Genomic DNA, 21,838 nt, shown 5'->3' on the forward strand with positions numbered 1-21,838 from the left:
CCCCAGGAGTCCAAGCCGTGGGGCAGCATAGACACGCCCTTCGATACTCTGGTGTAAAGGTGGAGTAAATCTGTTGTCTTCAGTGAAATTATGCCAGTGCTGCTGAGATTGTTGATTGATCTTAAAGCACTAAAATATGTTTTAGGGTGTGTTAAATATAATAAAGAAAACTGACAATCAAATCGGAAGCTACCATTTTGAAAGTCTGTTCATGTAGTTTGAGACACAGGAAATACCACTCTTGATTACATTAAAGAAAGGGAAGAGACTTTCAGAGTTGTAGGATAAATTTGGTGGGCCAGATCTTCAGCTAGCTCCATTAAGTTCAACAGCACTGTTTTTTACACTATTTTAATCTATAAATGGCAAAGATTTTGTGGGTTCAATGTAACTTACCCAGTTTTGAAAAGTTTGTTGGTTTTTTTTTAAGGAAAATGTTTGTCTTCCTTGGGTGAAGTTAACTGGAAGTTGAGAAAGTTGGTGTACCTCTTACACTGACACCAAAAATATTATTTTGTACATTGTTGTTGGTAAATATTTCCTTTTCTCTCTGTTTCACTCATGATGTAAACTCTAACGAATTATTTTAAAATAATAAAGATTCTTATACATTTTATCCCTAGCACTTTTATTATTTAGTTAAATGCTGCTGATAAGCTGAGTGATCTTCACTTCAAAGCTTAATGTATTGGTTACGTTTTGGGACATTTGCTTCACCACATGTGGGGCCAATTTTCAAAAGAGCTCAGGTTCCATTTTGGTATCTAAATAAGCACCCAGTGTGCTGATCTCTTTTGAAAATCTGGCCATTTATTTAGGGGCCTAAATAAGAGCTAGGTACTTTTGAAAATCTAACCCCTAGCTCTGGGAGCTAAGCTCTTCTGAAACCCTGGTCCTTAGTTACTAGATATACCTTATTAATGTTTCATAGCATTGCAGCATGAAAGTGATGAAAGTTCTTAGTGTGCTTATGAAAATGGTGATCAGTTCCGACTGCACATTTTTTTTCAGCATCCTACTCAACTTCCTGCTTTAGGTCTAAAATTATCTCCTGACTATGCTGCAGATGAGTACAATCAGCAGTTTTCTAGTGATTACATTTAGCTGTCACACCTCCATTTTACCTCACTTCTTCCGCCAACAGCTCACTTTCTAAGTTAGTATGCTACGTGAGTCATATTAGCTAAGAACAATAAAATGAAGATGCAAAGCAGTGCAGCTTTACTTTTGACATAGAAAGCAGCTTTTACTGATAGCCACCTGGTACATTTTGACTTGGAACATATGGTGAACTTTCATATCTGAGGCTGGCAAAATATTTATCCTTGCTATGTCTGCAAACTGAGCATAGGATTGCATGAGGAACCTGAGCCAAATCCTGTGGTGGGGTTGCAAAGGGGTCATAAAATGCACCAGGACAGGTAACATAAGGTTATAAAGAACAGCTGATCTTCAATGAATTTGCAAGATAAGACAGGTGAAAGTGGCAGGCATTGAAGAATAGAAGGGGGTGTGTGTGTGTGTGTGTGTGTGTGTGTGTGTGTGTGTGTGTGTGTGTGTGTGTGTGTGTGTGTGTGTGTGTGTGTGTGTGTGTGTGTGTGTGTAAAAAACAATGTGATCGACAAGCTGGGAAAAGTGTAGAACCTGGCTTGCAAAAGCCATTAGGAAAGCTGCTGACTGACACAGCCAGCACTCATGACAGACAGGCAGCTAAACCCAGATAAACCAAAGCAGAAAGAGAAAGTAACCCTCACAGCTGCTTATGCTACCACACAATTCAGCCCCATAGAAAGAAAGTCACTTTTTGATTATTCATGACCAACTCAGAAAGCCAAAGAAACAACAGTGTAAATGTGCCTGAAGGTGGACGTAAATTATATTTACATCCACTCTAAATGAAGTTTTTGCTGCCAAAGCCTTGCTAAGGGGGCCTAGTGTCACTGTGAATTAGGCCCAAACACTCAAATACATTAGAAATGATATTGTCAGCACTGACAAGCATTCTCCCCTCATCATCTCTTTATAGGCAGCAAGATTCCTGAAGGGTGTATAGTAAAGTCTGCTCTAACCAGGGCAAAGTAACAAGGAAGGCTCAATGACTTTGGGGAATTTTTTCTTTACTTTTTTGTGTTTGTTTAAAAGGTAGATCTATGAATCATGGTTGCTCATTTCTATACAATGTTCTGTTACAATTTATTTCATTTTAGCTGCCATGTGGCTGAATGTTACTTTTGACATTTAACAGTACAACAAAAAGCAGGCAAGGCTTTGTCAGACTCATGTTTCCACTTAAACAGTGGATAAATTCATCATAGCTGGGCCATCAGCTCTTTTGTTACATTCCAGCTGAGTGTGTTCTAGAGCAGTAGAAGTGGAATCTCACTTTTGATCCTTTTTCTCCAATATTCTGCTGTTGGATTTCTCCCCACCATCTGCCCACTACCCCCAATGTATGTTTAGCTCTCGTGCAGGGGCTTCCATACTTTACCCAAATGAGACTCGCATTAGCCACTGGCCGGGAATCAACCAGCCACACCTCATTTATAGATTGCACTCATCCTGACTTTTAATAAAGAGATTTGGATTATGGACACTTCTGGTCCCAGTATGCAGTGCTCCAACTTGATCTGAATGCTCTTCTGCAGAGATCAAGAAGAAACATTTCATGATGAGACCTCTCTGTTAAAGAAAAGGGTGGTCATATTGCAGAATGAGGATGCCTGAATCCCATATCTGTGTATTTATATGTATTGACAGATTGACATGTCATGAAAAACCATCAGTTTTACCAGTGTTACATTTATGTGCACAGTCAAACTTCCAACTCTAGTCATCAGTGCAGGCAATGGAATATTATGCAGTGAAAACACCAATGAAGTTGGCATATTGACTGTAAAGTTGAAGAACAAACTTTCACATCAGTAGGAATACTTTAAGAAAAAGACATTGATGTTGCTTTTCTTTTCTAGTTAGGCTAAATCTTCTTTCCTCCACGCAGCAAAAAGGAACATTTGTTAAATTAAGAGATGATCGCAAGAAATTTTGATGAAACAAGTCCCATTTCATACCTAAAACTAATCTATTCCAACTAACCAGAAATCTAGTTCCAACTCATAACCTTCAAACAACATCCCAAGTGCTCAGGTCATATTATTTTTTATTGCAACTGGGTCACACTGGCCAGGAAAAAGTATTTGGAGACCATAAAGATCTGAAAACAGTAATGTTTGTTTTAAAAAACAAAACAAAACAAAACAAAAAACTAGAAAGAAAGCTGTAACTTGTTTCACATGCTTTTTAAAATCATATTTTGACTTGATTTACCCTTTTCAAAGTTGCATGATTCATTTTCTATCATGACATGAATCATGTCTCTTAGAATGCTTTCCTTCCCCCTCCCCCCACTCCATATTCAAAGAAATGTAATACATACTCTCTCTTCATTATTAACATACACACAAATCTGATGTCCCTGGGCTCTCTCTCCAGTTTAACAAAGTGCACGTCTCTACAATATGTAGTATCTTGTCTTCATTTGAATATGTGTTGAACAACCTAATAGTTTAACAGCAGTTGAAAAGCATTTAGTAATTGTATTACCTTAAAAGTACCTTCTGATCTGATAATGGCGCTGTCTGCGATTATACACAAATGAGATTATAGACAAGACCTAGATACAGGGTTTCAGTCTATTTGGATACTGTGCTTTTACATACACATACATCAGAGCCCATAAAAACACACACGTAGAAATGAACAGGGCAATAATGCTGACTTATTGCAGAATTGCTCTGAAATTAACAAAATGAAATTCAGTAAAGACAAGCGCAAAGTATGGCACTCAAGAAGAAATAATCAAATGCACAATTACAAAATGGGGAACTAACTGGCTAGGTGGTAGTACTGCTGAGCAGAATCTTAGCGTTATCATGGATCACAAATTGAATATGAATCAACAATGTGATGCAACTGTGAAAAAGGCTAATATTAACAGGAGTGTTATATATAAGACACAGGAGGTAGTTGTCCCACTCTTCTTGACACTGGTGAGGTCTCAGCTGGAATACTGTGCCCGTTTCTGGGTGCTACGCTTTAAGAAAAACGTGGATAAATTGCTTAAAAATCAAAACTTGGGGTGAAATCCTGAGTATATTGAAGTCACAGAAAGATGCTTAAAAGATAAGCAAAAGGGTGTCCAGATTGATAACCATTTCTAAATTAGTGAGAATTAGGAGACTCCTAGGCCAGTAGAGATGAGATGACAAGTGTGGTGTCTTCTGGAGGGATGTCTGGTACTCTATAAAAGGGTTGTTCTGTTTGTATCAAGACTACTTGACAAGAGAACTCTTCAAAGGCACAAATGGAATTTAGCTGACCATCTCGGTCATATACTTTAAGGCCAGAAGGAACCATCATTATTATCTAGTCTGACTTCTACATTATTGCAGGCCACAGAACCTCATCCACCCACTCCTGTTATAGACTGGCTTAGTTACTGAAGTCCTCAAATCTTGACATAAAGACCTCAAGTTACAGAGAATCCACCATTTACTTTAGTTCAAACCAGCACACATCACGTGCCCCATGATGCAGAAAAAAGTGGAAAAAACCCATTATCTCTGACAATTTAACATAGGGGAGGATTCCATCCTGAAACTCTCATGCGCCTTTGAGAATCCCAGCCTAGATTGTCACTAGTGGCGAGACATTTATTCCCAGAGTTCAAGAATTTTATATGTGTAAGTGATGAAAAAAATGTAATTATTTTTAATACAGTATCCAAAATTTGTAAATAGGTTCCAGATGAATACATTGTAGTCTACACCTTGAACAGTGGATATTTGGTTTGATATGCTCTATCAAACCAAGAGCAAAATAAATATATTATAGGGCAGTAAATGTCTGGATTGCTAATATTTGTGTGAAAATGTGACTTGATTAGGTTACAGTTAATAAGGATAAACATCTGTATAATTTAAATGATTATATTTTCTCAGTTCATGTGTGTGTTAATGACAAAAAAAGAGTTTTTAAAACATTCATCTGGATTGCTAAAGTGTAAAAGCAAACAGACTTATTAGAATTGTCTACATGTGTATATATGTACATTTTAAAAGCTTTCAGGAACCCTCCCCTAAATGTGCATGATTTATTATTTTTCTTCAAGGTTTGATATATTAACTTTTTACCTTCTAGGGAAAACCTTTTAGTTAAACTCAGGCTTGCAACACTAACTGAAATATTTCTCCCACATTCAAACCCACACAGAGGGCCATTGTGTTAAGCCTAGTGACTTGATATGATGTCATAAATGCTAGTCTCTCTCAGCAAGAATTGGAGGTAGCTTTGATTTATTATAGCCAGTGCTGTTGCCAACACATGGTTCTCAGAACTTCACATTGAATGAGATGACATAATGACACAAGTCCAGCAGCCTAAGGTGACATCATCAAGCCATTTAAAAACAATTAGCACAGTTAAGTTGCTTATCACATGAATTTAGAATTCATACTGCAATACTTAAAATTATGGTGGACAGGCCAGGATCATCAGTAGATCAATCTGGTGCATTATAAAATAGCAAGTATTTTAAAATTATTAGCAATGATAAACCAAATAAATGTATCATTCATTTGCACAGTAAGTACCTGATCTTTGCAAAGGTTTGGGATTACTCAAGTGAGTAAAATTACTTTCATGCACAACTCTTTACAGGATCAGGCATCGTGTTTGTTATTTGCTCTTTTATAAACTCCGATCTCATTGCTGTAACTTGTTATTGGTATATCTCAGAGTGGAGCAAATCCAGTCTTAATTTTTCATTGTAGTCAGCTGAGCGTCTGCAGTGTAGAGTGTTATCTTACCACCACAAAGCAGCCCTAAAATAGTGCTTGTTGGCATTTGAGACTTCTGTATTAAATTAAAAAATAGTTCAGTTCATGCTAAAAGTGCTGATAGATTCTGAACAGCTGCAGGGCATTTTTTGTTGTTTATCATTTTAATGCAGGTTTTGTGAAGGTCGGTGTCTCTTTCAGCTTGGGGTCTTTTAAAGAAGACATTAGAGCTGACAGCCAATTTTAAATATTTGACCTGATAGTGTAAAGTAGATAGGGTTAATACTGTTTTCTGTTAAATATTAACTCCACGGCTACTAATCATATCCTTGGTATCACATGGCTTCTTCCCACATATAATATGCGGAATCTTATGTAACATGAAGTATAACAATCCAAGAGACATATGACTCCCAAAATTGAATGACAGAGGAAATGGATGTGCCCGGCAATTAGCTTCATGGAAAATTACACCTTCTGAGGGGTGCATTTGAGACTTAAAACCATTATCTGGCCTCAGGTTTGTAAAGCTTTGAAGTTAGCATGCACGTAAGGCATAACGATAAATGGTGTCAGATACATCATGTTTTACCATTTCTCTCATCTTGGCTGATGATCTGCCACAGCCATGGCAAAGGATTGCTCCCTAAGTGAGAAGAGGTCTTGATGATGGAAGGGGCTGGGTCTTCAGGTGGTGTAAACTGCCGTGGCTCCATTGGATATGTCTACACTGCCGCTGGGAGATAGACTTGCGCTAGCTCCACTTGAGCGAGTGTGCTAAAAGGAGCAGTGTGAATGCTGTGGCACAGGTGGCTAGCCTGGGCTACCACCAGGGCTACAATCTTCACGCTGCTATTTTTAGCAAGCCAGCTCCAAGTGAACTAGCGCAAGCCTGTCTACCCATGCTGGGAATCACATCTCCCAGCTGCAGTGTAGACATGCCCAAAGACATGTAGGGAGCAATGCTGATTTACACCAGCTGTGCGCTTGACCCGAAAAAGAGTGCTGAAAGGACTGGAGGGATGGTGATATCCGTTAGCCGATATTTTTAGGCCCTTGTTAGCCTTATAATGCAACTTGTTTGTGTTCTAGAGTAATGCCCTTTCATTCCAGGATAATAAACGGATGCCACAAATAGAGCATCCAGTAGTGAATGGTGATAAAACAGGAAACAGTTCAGAGAGAAGAAAAAAATGCTCTTAATTAAATTTTGGATGATGTGCATAAAATATATGGTACTTGGTCATCTGCTGCCTTGTCCTCTGTATAGTCATTTGCAAAATTAATGCAAAACACCATCTCTCTGATTCAGTAGCCTTTTATACCAGCTTTGCACAGGTGCAAATCACTAACTGACCGGCCAGGTAGTGGAGATTCACGGTTTCTTCCAAACTCCGTTTAAGAAGTATCAGCTGGTGCATGTTACTAGCTTTTGTTATTCCACTTGAAACAGTTACATATGCTGGAGAGAAGCAGATACTGGATGGAATGTCACAAAAATGCTGCAGTATGTCTTAGTGTAGTAATCTATGGTATATCTGTCCTCTACAAATCAAGTAATACAGTCATCCATTCCTGTGAAGAGACCAAGTCCTGGTGAGAAAACGAAATATAATAGTTTTCATCAGCTCCTTTCAGCTGACACACTCATCTTTACAAACTAGATTTTAGCTCTTCTGGATCATTCCTTTAAAACAAAGATCCCACAAGTCTAATTCTCTAGACTTGTACCTTGTGAAGACATTTACACTTGTGTAGAGGTGGAGTCAATGCTACTATCCTGATTTAAGTAAATGACTTTAAAAGGTGCAAGGCAATGGAGATTCAGGCCCACATTCTTTGGCAATTTCAGCATCAATGCTTTTTTTTCCTTTTCCAGTACAATTATTAGTATACTATACTATACAGTACTATGTTAGTAATGAGATTAGCAGATAAACAGTATTTAACACAAGGGACCTTTTATAATACCAGAAAAAACACTTTGGGGATTTAATAGACATGATTTAGGTGAACTAGTTCAGAGACCTCCAAATACCTGTATAAGTAACCACTACTTACTTACATTTTGCTATCTACCATGTCAAATAACTCAAATTGGAATAAGAATGGAGGACAAATTAAGAGATGCATAAAAGTTGGTGTAATTTATATCAGTAAATCTTTGTAAATTGCTGTAGCTTGCAGGCTGATGGAGGAGGAGGAAGACTAGGGCTTGTAGCAATAAAAGCAACAAACGGGGGCATAAGATTAAGCAGGATCCAGACTTTATCTTTGCACCTTCTTACATCATCCTATTGGTGCTTTTCTGGCTATAAACTCACTCTTCTGCCCCACCACATCCTGTAAATTGCACCTACTTATCATTGTGGGGCCTGATCCACCGCTGTATTACTCCAGTTTTATACCAGTGTGCCTCCACTGAAATAAAGTACGTCAGAGTCAGCTTATTCAGAACTGCCTTACCATCCATTGTCTGACCATGCAATCAGTGGGGTTACATCAGTATAAAGCTGGAGTAAACCAGTGATAAATCAGGCCCACATTGAGGGCTGAATCCTTTGCCCCTGTTCTGCTACGGAGACAGAGAAATGTAGCCAGCAAGCCAGAAAAGGGCAGCCAAGGATTCCCCTGATGCAGGAAATCTTAAAGTTATGCAAAGCTGGGATAGTCAGTTCTATGCTACCAATTCCTCCCATGCACACTTCTGCATAGAAGGCATAACGGGCCAAACCCTCAGATGCCACAGCCACTGGCTGCTCTAAATTATTCCGGGGTCCATGTCAGCCCCAGGCTTGCCCGGAAGCAGAGGAGAGGAAAGGTAGCTGTAAGCTACCCTCTCAAATTTTGTAACAGTGATAAGCTTGGTACAGCTGAGGACTGAAGCCGGACTTCTCGACACATAACTGTCACCACCATTTACCTTGCCACTGAGCGTGGTCCTGACTGTGTTGCCCCTTTTTAAATGTGCTAAAGACAGAAATGAGGAAATATATATTGCTAAGTGAGGAAGCAAAGGGTGTGGAAAAGAACAGTCTGAGGTCATGGAAGTGTTCCTCAAAGCTTCCCGCACCAGCCTCATGTGCCACCACTTCACCAGTGCCTCTATAAGACTCCTAGGATACGTCTACACTGTGAGGCGGGTCCCAGGGGTTGGGCTGCAGCCCAAGCATCTACATCGCAATTAAAAAGCCCTGCAGCCTGAGCCCCGTGAACTTGGGTCAGTTGGCCCGGGCCAGCTGCAGATGTCTAATTGCAGTATAGACATATCCAGAGATGCATAGTTCTAAATGAATGAGATCCTGCAAGGGTTACTGAGCACTGAATTGTCAGTGGATTAATTGGGAATTACTTAGCACAGGTGTTTCTATAACTGTGATATATTGGGAAAATTCAGTGTTCAGTGATCCTCATAATTCCAGCTGTGCCGGGCTTAGTGCTAGTATAGTGAACCTAATGTAAAACATGTGAGAACATTTTCTGGCTCAGGATTTTGTGAAAGGTATTTTCTGACAATCTCTGTGCTTCCCTGTTTCTCGAGATGGGGTTTCTTTGGTCTTATATTTTTATAAAGGGTGTAATATGGATTTTATAAATCTGTTCATTGAACCTGGAATCTCCTTCCCTGCAACCAGTACATTCCTAATCATGCTAACTAGCATGCAGTATGTGGGCAGGTGAAAATATGATGAGGAGGAATCTGATGACAGTCCATTATCCATAATGCATGCATCTTGAGTGGCACTTGTGCATCTGTAATGTGTTTAAGCATGTTTTACTAGCAGCCCAAGAAATCTTGAAGCAAGTGTTACAAGCATCTGTGTGTAAAACAATATAAAAGGAGCAAAGTTAACAAGGGACTAGGAGGTTGTAAAACAAGGGTAGCAAAGTGCATTTACCAGAAGTAAAATTTGGGAGCATTAAAAGAATTTTACTATAGCTAATATACTCATGCATATTAAATGGCCTAAAAACTCTTTTAAGGGTTCAGATTCCTCAGACACATGCATACACTTGGAACTGAATTGTTGGGTCACGTTCCCCAAAGATATTTTATTGGTATCTAATCTACCATAGCAGAATAGTTATTTTCATACCCTAACAGATATCCTGGGATACTGCCATAAATTGCCAACAATGCCTCAGAGATATGAAAGTCTGTGCAGGTCTTTATTTGGGCAAGAAGATAAACACTCACATGAACCAAAAACTGCTACTCTCTGTATGCAAGTTGGGTCTGGCTAGAATAAATATGTTTATTCAAATTCCTTGAAGTCATTTAGGCCCAGGTTATTAAAGGTGTTTAGGCATTGCTTTGCTCAGGAGCTTAAATCTCATTTACAAAAGGGATTTAGACACTTAGGAGCCAAATTCCCATTGATAGCCAATAGGATTTAGGCTCTAAGTGCCTAACTCCCTTTTGAAAATGAGACTTTGACTCCTAAATCAGTTGAGTTGCAGTGCTGAATGCTTAAATACCTTTAAAATCTGGGCCTGAGAGGCCTACTTGGCCCTTCTCATTTATAGTTCACCTGATCTAGGAAGTGGGGGTCTTTTCCCTGTGAACTGTGTGTGCTGCTTGATATCCAGGACAGGCAAAGTCCTTTCTCCCCTCTACATTGCCTTTATTAGAGAGAGGCTCGTGATTTTTTTCATTGTCAGAACTCTGCTTATGTGGTAAATTCCATACCAGTCACCCTTCATGTTTTGCAGAGGGGCTTTCTCTCCATGACTGACAGGTACAACCTCTGCACACCTTTGGGGCAGAGGATGGAGCAAATAATTTGTGCACAAGAGCAGCCAGTTTCTTCTTCATAGGCAGAGTCTGGACTAACAGTCTCCAGTATGCCTGGTAGTTTGGATCCAACTTGTGATCTCTGGGAGTTGGTTCCAACTTGTTGAATATTTTACACCCATTGGCTAGGTAGTGAGAAGCAGAGATTAAACACAGTTCTTTTTAAAAAAAAAAAAAAAAAGAGAGAGAGAGAGAGATTCCTGGCCTTTCAAAATAATCTTTATAATCAAAAACTCCTTGCGCATAACAACGTTGTCATTTATCTTTGCAATTTTGTTTTTGTTGAACCCTAAAGGCCCCATCTCTACCTTATTGTGCCTGAGTTTACCAAATGTGCAGACATTTATCAAATGGGACATCAGTAGCAGTAGAAATGCAGTAGTACATCCAAGTTAAAATTTTTGCTTTGATTACTACAAATCCATGGAGCCCTTGGGTCCAAGGCTTCTACTGCAGCACAGCTATTTGCAAATAGATTTTTATAGCACATTAGTGCTGAAGGAGAGTCCAAAGAAAATAGTCCTTTTCAATATTAAAACCAGCTGTGACTTTCTTGTGCTGATGACTCATTCATTTTTTTTTATAGGGTGGGAGAACTAGGCAAAAGACACACAGAGTCTTATTCAAGACGTTGTTTGTTTTGCAAAGGGTATCCTAGCCACAAGCCAACTTGATCATACCAATATGCAACTCATGTTTATTTAAAATTTCTTTTTCTCTTAACAGTTCCAATTATAAAAACAGAACCCACTGATGACTATGAGCCTGCTCAAACCTGTGGACCAATGAACCAAGGATTAAACCCTCTCTCTAAACCATACTACAGCCAGCAGATCATGATGCCTCCTGATCCTGGTTCGTGCCTTGTGGCTGGCTTCACTTCCTGTCAGCAGAGAAACACTGTGATGTCATCCTCTCCCAACTCAAGCCCCAAACTGCATGATCTTTCATCTTCTGCTTACAAGTGCATCACCAACCCAGGCCACAGTCACCTAGGACTTCAGCAGCCCGCTGGAGGTGTCCCCACCATACAGGAAGTGCCAAGGCCTATAGTTGTGCACCCAAGTTCTCCAGATCAATCATCTCACATCATGCTGCAGCCGCAGGTGAGTCAACATCTGAGCAGTAGCTGTTCTCTTGGTTACCAACAAACACTCTATCCCAACAGTCCCTCTTCTCCAGTTCCATCTGTTACCCAAGAGCCAACCTATTTGCAGTCCTGCAGTCCATCTCACTCATCCATAATGGGTCAACAGCAGCACCAACTACCGAAGGTTCAAAGAAATGAGTCTCCAACAAACCAACCACTGTCATTGCCAGAGTTGCATGAGGACAGTAATCATAATTTGGCCCCTATTCCTGTAATGATCAAGCGAGAACCTGAGGAATTGGACCAGTTGTACCTGGATGATGGTAAGTCTTCCACAGCTGTAGAGGTTTGCGTTCAACCATGTTACTGTAGCAGTGAGTTCTTTTAACCCCCTTCAGAATTCTGATGGAAGAAAGTGCCAATTAACAGCCTTGTGGAATGGTGCAGAATTTTGCTCTGATGTTCTCTGTTTGAGAAAGAGTTCTTTAATTTTATTTGCAATAACAAAACTGTATTTTTAAGCATTAAATGTTGTTAGTCACTGTAGAGCTAGCTGCATGACCAATAGCTACATTGCAATAATCTTAACCATATGGTCTTGGTTTATGCCTATGCCAGTGACCTGTGGAATGGCAGTGAAAACATATTTAACATTGTCCTGTTCATAATGCAATGGAACTTCAGATACACAAACCTGCTAACTGGAACTAAATGATAAACAGCTCTACTTCAGCTAAGAAAACTCAAATTAAAAACTGAGGCATGTCCTTTAGCTGATGGCTTTTCAGCCTGGTGGCTTCTGCAATTAAGGCTTTTTTCTTTAGTCCTTACAATAGATTTGTAGCCGATGTTTTTTAGTTTGTAAGATTTTATATAGATCAATAGATAGATATAAATTATGTATAAATATATATATACATGTACACCCTCATCTTCCCCTCCCTCCCCACACACACACACACACACACACCACTCAAGTGTTAAAATGGTGTGATGAACCCATCAAACATTGGTTTCCAAAGATTTATTAGCTGACTATAATAAAGGAGGTAATCTGGAATTTGATTATGTGACCTCCCTGAACTGTGATTTAGCACTTACCGCTAAGTATCTCAGCCGTATTCTGGACCTTCCCCTTAAAGGACTATGTGACCTCCCTTTCAATAACAATATATTTTTATGTAATATACTATGCTATTTGGAAAAGGAATGTCTTTGAAATGTCTGTATTGGAACTAATTGGTACCAAGGAGCTTCTCAATATGTCTTTCAGGGAGAAATTATACCAAAAGACAACCAATTTTACTTTTTTATTATTTTTGGGAAAGTTATTCATTTGATTTTAAACAACATGATATTTGCCGAATTAGGATAAAAAATAGTATTTTTGAGCTTGAATAACAGCATTTTGTTTTTCAGTTCTGGGAAAACATCTTTCCTTAATAGAGTTCCTAATCAGTTACATGACAGACAAGTCAAAGGAATTTTCCTAATTAGGAGCACAGTTCATTAAAGTTTTACATGGCTGTTACACAAGTATGCTGCATTTCTGTCTATGCTGAGGACAGGATAGTGTTCCTATAGGCATAGTCCATTTTCTCTACATGCATACTGCTATGAGAAACAAGATTTAAGCTGGTGCATACCCCCAAAATGAAATAAACAAAAAGTAAAAAGACCCAATCAAATTAAAGATCGATAGAAAACAAAGATTACACAGGGGAAGACTGATCACAAGTTTAACAGCTAGAATCTACATATAATAAGCTTGTAGACTCAATCCATATCAGTAGCCATCATGAAACTGTTCTTCCAGACAAGCAGCACATTACACCTCCACAAATTAAAACCCATGATCCTGTCTCTCCCTTTTTTGTTTAATACGATTTATTAATTTTACAAGTAATAAAAAACTAAAAGGATCACTTTGGATAAGAGAAGTACGGTAACATCAGAACTCTTTCATTCTGAGGCACGCTGATAGGCTGTGCAATTGGTGCAGTCTCACTAGGAGAAACACCCCCTCAGCATTCAGAACTATTGTCTGCCGCTCCCCAGCGGAAGGGCATGGTTGGATGCAAGGATACACAGATCCATTAACCAGACCCCACCTCAGTGAAGAGGAGCACAGCTCCTCATTTGCTGTAAATGTCACAGGACAACACTGGTGGCGCTCTGTGTTCTGGAAAACAGAATTTTATTTCCCCACCTCAAACTCTGCTACATCAGGCTTGGGCCTGGTAACTACTTTGAAATCACCCGTCACAGTAGCCAAACGATGGAATCCATACTTGAATATGTATCATCCTGTTTAAAGCCATTCTGTGACCAGCCACAGAACTAGAGACAGAGAAACAATTCATGCTTTTATTAATAGTAAAAGAAAATACATGAATCTACTCTTATTTTAACAGATTAAAATCTCCTCCTCTTTATAATTTAAACATGGATTCAGTTGTGTCTCCTTCAAACTCTTATAACTAATTAAACTTTGTTTCCATTTCTTTGTGTGAGTAAAGAATACAAAAGTTATAAAAATACGTTAATTCCAAGGCACATCATTCCTTCCCTGCTTCCCAAAACAAACCACCCACCTCCACCTCAAAACCAAAGGTCCTGCTCTGTAGAAGGAGGGGTGCTAGAGATTCCATGAAGTCCACTAGCAGCTTTTATTGCTATTGATTTTACATGGAAGGTGCTCAGATACCACGGGGATGGGTGGCAGTATAAAACCCTAAAATAGATAGACAGCATGCTAATGTGAGTGCAGGACAAATTAAAAATCCAACCCTCATTAAACAAAGTGGCATTTGATTCAGAGTCTCACAAACGTGCCCTTTTTTCTGATTTGATTTATATATCCCTATTTCTAATACATTTTAAGTAATCTTGGACCTGGAATAAACAGAAGTTTTTTTCAGTTTCAGCCTGTGGGATCAAAGCAATATTCATTAATTTGGTCTGGAGTAGTTCCAGACTCAGGCCATCTACATCACAGAGGACTTTGGAAAAAAGCAGTCAGTGGGTTTATATAAATATATGCAATGCATATGATATTTCAGTGTTGGTGTAATGATACTCAGCTAATGTGGTATAAAGGGAAAACCCAAGGAGGCTTCTATTTTGGCAAGTAAGTGTTGGTCTTGGCAATTTCATTTTAAACAAAAATCAACAGTAGCCACCTGGGCTACTGATTAGGTTGGTAGCCTGTTTCAATACAAGAATATCTGTCTCAAAAACATTATAAAACACTTGAAACTCCCCTGGTAAAGTAATATGAGATCTATCATGAATATATTACGGATATTGAAATAAGTCTGGCTCAAGATGATTCTGAGATTTAATCCCACACAAGGCTTTGACTGGCTCCCAATGCAGTAGTAAGGGCTGATGTACTGTTTAGGGTGTTGTCCTTCAGATGAAAGAGTTAAAACAAGCTTTTATCCCTGTCTCTGGTGGTCGTCCATGAGATTTCATGGTTCTTTGCGAAAAGAGTAGAAGTTGTCCTCAAGGCCCTGACCAACAGTCCTCAATAAATAATGCAAGCGGTAATGTGCAAGACTCTGTGTGAGAGAGAGACTGCCGATTGCTTAATGACTGCTCCCTTTGCCACCACAGTCACTGTATTAGCTAACTAGGGGTCTGATCCAAAGCCCAATGAAGTCAATGCGTATCTTTGATACAAAAGGTGCCCTGTTAAAAAAGAAAGTGGTATGTCCCAATCAGAGCCTCCTATACTGGTGAAAGGAGAAGACTCTATGAATTCCACGAGGGGTCTAACCCGGAAACAGCTCAGACATAGGGTGATAGAACCTATAAAAAACCCCTAAGAGACAGACAGACAGCTTAACACAAATTCTATTCTGTTAAGGGTTTTAATAACTATTGATTTGTCAGCACTGAGTATCTTCAATACAAAGCCAGGCAGTAGATAGTACACAGAGCTCAACATAACTGCCACATGAAGGAGAACTGGGCCCAGGAACAATCAACTATCATTCGCTTGCCAGGCCAATGGGTTACAAATGTGCTATACAGCCATTTGCGAAAAAGAACAGAATTATAACTATGTAGCCAAACAGCCAGCTGCTCTGGGGAAATTAAGAACTGATCTGAACTTTTGCCCATCCCTTGAACCAAACATTATTTCATGTACTGAGATGTGAAAGCTCAGTTAATGGTTATTTTACATTTTCGTATGCTTCTCCTTGGTCTTAGTCGTGACTTGTGCCAAGACACTGCGAGAAAGTCCATTCTGATGGAATTTTCAGTTCAGTTTGCTGACCAAGATGGCTCATATTAGTTTTCAAGCTTTTGGTTGCTTTACTCAGATGTTCGAAATAACTCTTTGTGGCCATAAGCAGCTAAGTAGAACTTAGTCTGAGGACTGGACAGGCTTGGTCAAACTCAGAACAGGGGAGGCCAAAGGTGGTTTAAAGTCACCTCCCAGCCCCCACTTCCCATTCCTGTTCCTAATGTAGCTTGGGTGGAACAAAGAATTGAGCTCAAATCTTCATATTGCTAGGTCAGAGAGAATTCAATTTGGCGTTTTAATGCCAAGAAACGTCATTCCGGTTATGATTGGCACCCCCATAAGCTGATACATTTTTTAGCTGCAGCAGAATGACACTCAGTTGTGAAATTATTTCCTGCCATTAAACACATCAAAGAAGTGACTTTAGCACTCATTTATAATGATATCTCTGCAAGCAAGGGGAAAACACATTGGTACCAACAGGAAAGGGATTTCGTTGTGATCTGTCTTCTCAACACATTTCAAGGTCTATTAAATACACTTACTCCTTGTTTTCATTTTAATTAGTACATAGACAATAACAAATAAGTTTTAGTAAAAAAAACCCAAGCCAAACCAATATTCACGTTTTGAATAAAGATGTGCTTGAGCTATCACGTTCAAGTTTTAAGTTTGCCAGTGTTTGGACTCAGACTTTTGGGGTGAACTCCTCTCCTCTCCCCCCATCTCCCTGATTTTTAAATGTATTTGCTAACACTTCTCCTTTGGTTCTGATTCCAGGAGCTATGGATTTTAAGAGCTCTCCCATCTGCTATTTTGAATGTTAATTCCCAGCCCCAGTTTTTTTAAATAAAGTGTTGGCTTCTGATCTTGATGCTATTGGATGTACATGATTAGCTCCCTGCAGAGTGACAAGAATATATATACTACATAAACAAAGAGGTGTCTGAATTTTTCAATATGTGGCTGACAGCAGTTACTGAAAACACATCATCAGCTTCTTTTTAAAACAAGTAGACTTTTGCCCCCATAATTGTCTCGGTAGAGCTGAGTTTTATAGTACTTTGATCATGAATGCACTCTTTTCAATTTCTTTTTTTAATCTGAAAAGGTAAATTGGGAGCATTAAACTCCCAATAAGTAAGTAAAAGTGGCAAAACCACAGGTAAAGTGTTATTGAAAGCTGCAACCTCACCAGCCATTTCATTTTAAACATGGCTCTTTTAAAATAACTTTTGCAGTAAAAGTTTAACTCCTGAATGTAATATGAGCTATTGCTAATGTCATTCCCATGAATTGCTTATATTGTCGAACTGTAAGATGCCTGACAAGTCCATATATCTTCTATACAGTATATATGAAATTCTGTTGCCTCTAAACCATATGTTCATTTTTTATATTCCTGTATATTTCTGAAGTGCACGTGGTTTGGTGATATAGTTTATTTGAACAGGAACTGTAGCAGACAGAATTATTCTTTTGCTGAAATGTATCCTTTTTCATACATTTCAGCTTTGTGATTAAAGTGATTGGCTCTCAAGGCATTAAGTTTAGTCTGCTGCTGCCACAATTATGCCTTTGAAAACTTCTGAGTTCACTCTCTGATTTCCAGTAGTCCAGATGTCATTAGAACAACATGCAGGTAGTCTACAAAGTCCAGTAATACTGTCTACACTGCAGTCTGGATATGAGCTTTCCCTCTCTCCTTCCCTGTTGGCCGAGTCTAGCAGCTTTGGGAGAAAACAAAAAGCTTTCCTCATGGAAAGTTTTACTAAACCTGGCCCCATGCCTGAGTCGAGACCCTCCTCGTTACTAATGATGGTTGAAAGTGTACCCGCTACTGTGGTAAAACATGCTGAGTCGTTAACATTTAGGATGTAGGCTATATGTGATGGGTAGGAGAAATAATATAAAGGACTCAAATAACTCATTAGGGTCAGACCTTTAATGGACATAAATGTCTACATTTGAGTGGTACACCATTAAACTAAATCACACATGGTCAGGGTATCAAGATTGCCTTTTCACTCTTTATAGCAGTCTTTGTGAATAGAAACTCCCTGGAGCCTCACAAAAAGAGACCCTCCAAAATTGTAAACGACAAGAACAGGTGTCACTTCCTGACTCCACCCAGTCCAATGGATGCAACCTATTGGTGCTAACCTTTTAGATACTGTGTGCTGTGAAATCTATTGGTGAACTTTGTTTTCCCCCTTTGAACATTAACACTTAGATTTGCCACATGGTCGTGAAGAGTCCAATTCTTCAAGGTGCTGAGATCTCTTCTGAGATTGGCTGAGTGCCCTCAACTCCCATTCACATCCAGGGATACTGAATGAGGGCATTTTGTGGGGGGCAAAGGGTGGGCAGGCAACAAAAAAGAGGAAGTTCTTAATGGGCAGTAACTTGCAGAATAGATATCCTAGGCTAGGGTATTTTTAGTGTTCAGGAAACTACATTAGCCTTGTGTGTGCCTTTGCATTAAACATTTCAGGTCACTAAGTGTACAGCGGAGGCTGTGTCATTCTGCGTCTCTTCAAACTAAATATCAATTTCCCTCTGCAGCCTTGTGCAATTAAATGAAAAAAAAAATCACATCTCACTTCTACATCTTATTCATTCTCTTACTTTCATAATAATGGATACTGGCATTGGTGTTTCAAACAGGAAGAGTTTTTTAAAGTTTTCTTAGGTGAGCTGGGGAGAACGACTTGCTGTGTTTCAGCTTCAGTAACATTTACATCTGCTTATAAGCCTGGCCTGGTGCCAAAGAAAATGTGTGGCTTGCAGAAGCAAAGACTTTCCTGAGAAAGCTTTGTTTGGATGCTAGCATTCATTTTTGGAATATGATATTTGTTTAAAATATTTCTAAAGAGTGTCACGATTGAGTTGTGCAATGTTAGCCGACCAGGAGTTATCATCATGTGAGTCACTTAAACTCCCAGTATTCTAGCGCTCTGACCCATCTAGACAAAAGGTATCTGGAGAAGTTTTTTTCAAAAATAACCCTCTTCTCCACGGACTTGTGTATATAAGAAGTAACATATAGATCCCCTGCTATACCTCGCAAGAGTTAGATTTAACAAACATTAGAGCCCAATCCTGCAAACACTGAGGCATATAAGGAAGTTTACACCCATGAGTTCTCTCATTGACTTCATGAACAGTGAACTTTGCTACCCGTTAGCAAGTCATAATGTTATTAGATTACTAAAAAGCAAAAGGTCTGCTCCTGCTTAAGTCAACATTCCCTTTGGGTTCACTGGGGGTAGACCAGGCCTAAAGCGAGCAGTTAAAATGCATAATAGCCACATTCATTGAAATCTAGTTGTTGATAGACAGTCAAAGACTGGAGTCTCTTTTGGGAGAATTGTATGCAGCATAGTTGATTGTTTCAACTACATCTGCTTGACAACTTTGTTTTTTCAATCAGAGATCTGGTACAGTAATATACATTGTGTGCTTTCTTTCTTTTCACCAGGCTTTATGGCATCTTGAGCATCAATTGATCTTAGTGATCTACTTGATAGGATAAGTCACGTTCTTTTCTTTCTCAGAGTTTTCTGAGGGACTTTAATTGTGTTGCCACCAAAGGGGAAGTAATTTTCCCTGAGCTACCCCTTTGCTAAAAGGAGGTTTATCGCAAAGAACGGCCCCCTAAGCCCTCCTCCTCCTCCCCATCTGAGAAAGGCTTCGCAGTCTTAACATTGTAAACATCAGCAAATAAGCTATGTAGTGGGAAAGCATGGGCCTATATCTCTTTGACAAAATTAGCTGATTTCAATTGCAGATCAAAGAGCCTGCCCTGTGGCTTTCTGATGTGACAAGGACAGACTCTGAGGGTGAGAAGACCTTTTAGTGTGGTGTGGGTTGTTATTGTTTAAAATTACTATAGCACAAAAGAGTATTAGGTGAAGTGAGATAGTGTTTAAAAAAATATACAAACACTTCAGTTTTATCGTCCTGGAGCACCCATATTTGTAGTTCCAATATTTGAACTATCTTGAAAAATATGCTGCAGGCTACAAAAAGGTCATAATCAGTGGATCAAATCCTGCAATCTTTCCTTGGATCATAATGCACAGCCCCCACATAAAATGTGAGGAAATGGGCTACCGAGTTCCGCTGTTTTCTTTCAACCCCTTCAGCAGAACCATGGTTGTTCCACATAATTTTGGCCAAAACATAGCCAGGTAGGAATGGTGGGGGCAGGATTTCAGTCTCTGTTCTTACTCAGCCAAGCCTCCCCTGTAACAAGGACTTCAGTGGAAGCTAGGGCTAAAGATTTGTAGGATTTGGCCAGTGGACTAAACTCTGTCCCCTTGTAAGCCTTTTGAGTTCCGTGCCGTTGAACATGACTGATAGTGGGATGTGACCCACTTTGACCCAATGAGAGCAGAAATTCATTTGCATGGATAGCAAATAAATAACACATACTTGAGGTTGTATAAAATAGAGAGGGAGGAGCTGCTGTGTTCTTTTTTGAAACCTCTGAGGCGGCAAAAGATTTATTAGAAGCAAAACTAAAATTATTCCAAGTCATTTTATATACTGTTAAGAACCTTTCTCTGATTGATTATAATGTGTGTATGGTGGTATGTGTCTTTCCCATTCATGACTGACCTGGCTGAAAATTCTCTAGATGTCTGTTGAATGAGGTTTCTTGGAAATATGAGATCAGGTGGATACCCTGTAGTATGGACTTTCTGCTGTACTTAAATTATTCCCAAACTGAACTGCAGGACTGCAGTTCTGAAACTGGTTCCATGCTGTTCAGACAGAGTTCAGAGACAGTTGTCTCTATTACTGAATGTTTTTCAGACATTTGAGCATTTGCTAATAAGCTATTTTAATGGAAAAGATTATTTCTTCATTATTGTTAATTAGCTATTTTGAATCTTAAACTAGAAAAAATTGAACTCTACAGCATTCCAAGATTTAAACATAGTCTTCAAGTAAATGGTTTAGTCTTTTACCTCTATGCATCTGGATTATCCATTAATGACCATTCCAGACAGCATCGCTTCATAATAGAGAACCATTGTGTAAGCAGTATTAGTGAGGTGAAATGTGCTTGTCTGACATAAATAGAGGATGTGCAACACTTTAATGTCAAAAGAGACTCAAGGGAAATTGTTATTACTAATGATAACTCATTTATACTGCTTGTTGGTTTTGTATTTAGCTAGACATATTGACAGACCTTTGCCCCACCTCCATTAAATGTTCAGTTGCACAAGATTATGCACACCTGATTCTGATCTCATACCACTATAAACCAGGAGTAGCTCTGTGGAAGTCAGTGGAGTAATGTCAGGGTAAAACTGGAGTTCAGAATTGGGTCAGCTATCTCTTCTTTGACAGGAGAGTCAGTCAGAGCGCTCACAATTGTGTGGAAATATCCTGAGTGTTTTTTAGTAGTGTAAATAGTTTGAGAGGAGGGGTTTCATAAACAGGAGTGAATTTAGTTTTTGTGATAAAGACTGATAGTCCTGGCTGTAACTGGGTATGTTTCTCTCAAGCATTGTGCAAGGTTTACTTTGAAAGTGGGCTTCTGAAAGAACTGCCACTCATGGAGACAGAGCCACACTCACAGCTTCAATCCTAGCCTCTTTATTTCTATTTAAACCAGCATAAGCCATGGGATTATTACTTTGTCAGACATGAATGTCAGTAAGATTGACTAAATTTACCGGAAAAGGGGGAGAAGAAAAATTGATTCCAGGACAGAGAGTCTTAGACTTCAGCAAGAAAGTGTGCTCCTCAATGATCTGATATAAGTCAGCAATGGCTGTTCCAGAGGACTTCCCAGGAACTCAGCAGCTGCTTCCAGAAATCCAGGCTAGATGTCTACAGACCCGACC

At 39.2% G+C, this 21,838-nt stretch overlaps 1 protein-coding gene across 5 annotated transcripts in view; it reads left to right on the plus strand.

Annotated features, from left to right (window-relative positions):
* The window catches only part of NFATC1 (nuclear factor of activated T cells 1), a 134,437-nt gene that overhangs the window by 87,718 nt on the left and 24,881 nt on the right, over positions 1 to 21,838 (plus strand). For 3 of the 5 annotated variants that reach the window (XM_067537537.1, XM_067537532.1, XM_067537534.1), the window contains exon 9: positions 11,356 to 12,573. In XM_067537537.1, coding sequence (XP_067393638.1) covers positions 11,356 to 12,107 — 752 coding nt within the window. In that variant the 3' untranslated portion in view covers positions 12,108 to 12,573. Of the gene's footprint in view, positions 1 to 11,355; positions 12,574 to 21,838 lie in introns of those variants that run through there. The other 2 variants (XM_067537533.1, XM_067537536.1) reach the window with 2 other exon arrangements.

The sequence above is a fragment of the Emydura macquarii genome, unplaced genomic scaffold (genome assembly GCF_026122565.2).
Source record: "Emydura macquarii macquarii isolate MOO-44397 ecotype Brisbane River unplaced genomic scaffold, CSIRO-AGI_Emac_v2 contig_431, whole genome shotgun sequence".
In the NCBI taxonomy this organism is placed as follows: Eukaryota; Metazoa; Chordata; order Testudines; family Chelidae; genus Emydura; species Emydura macquarii.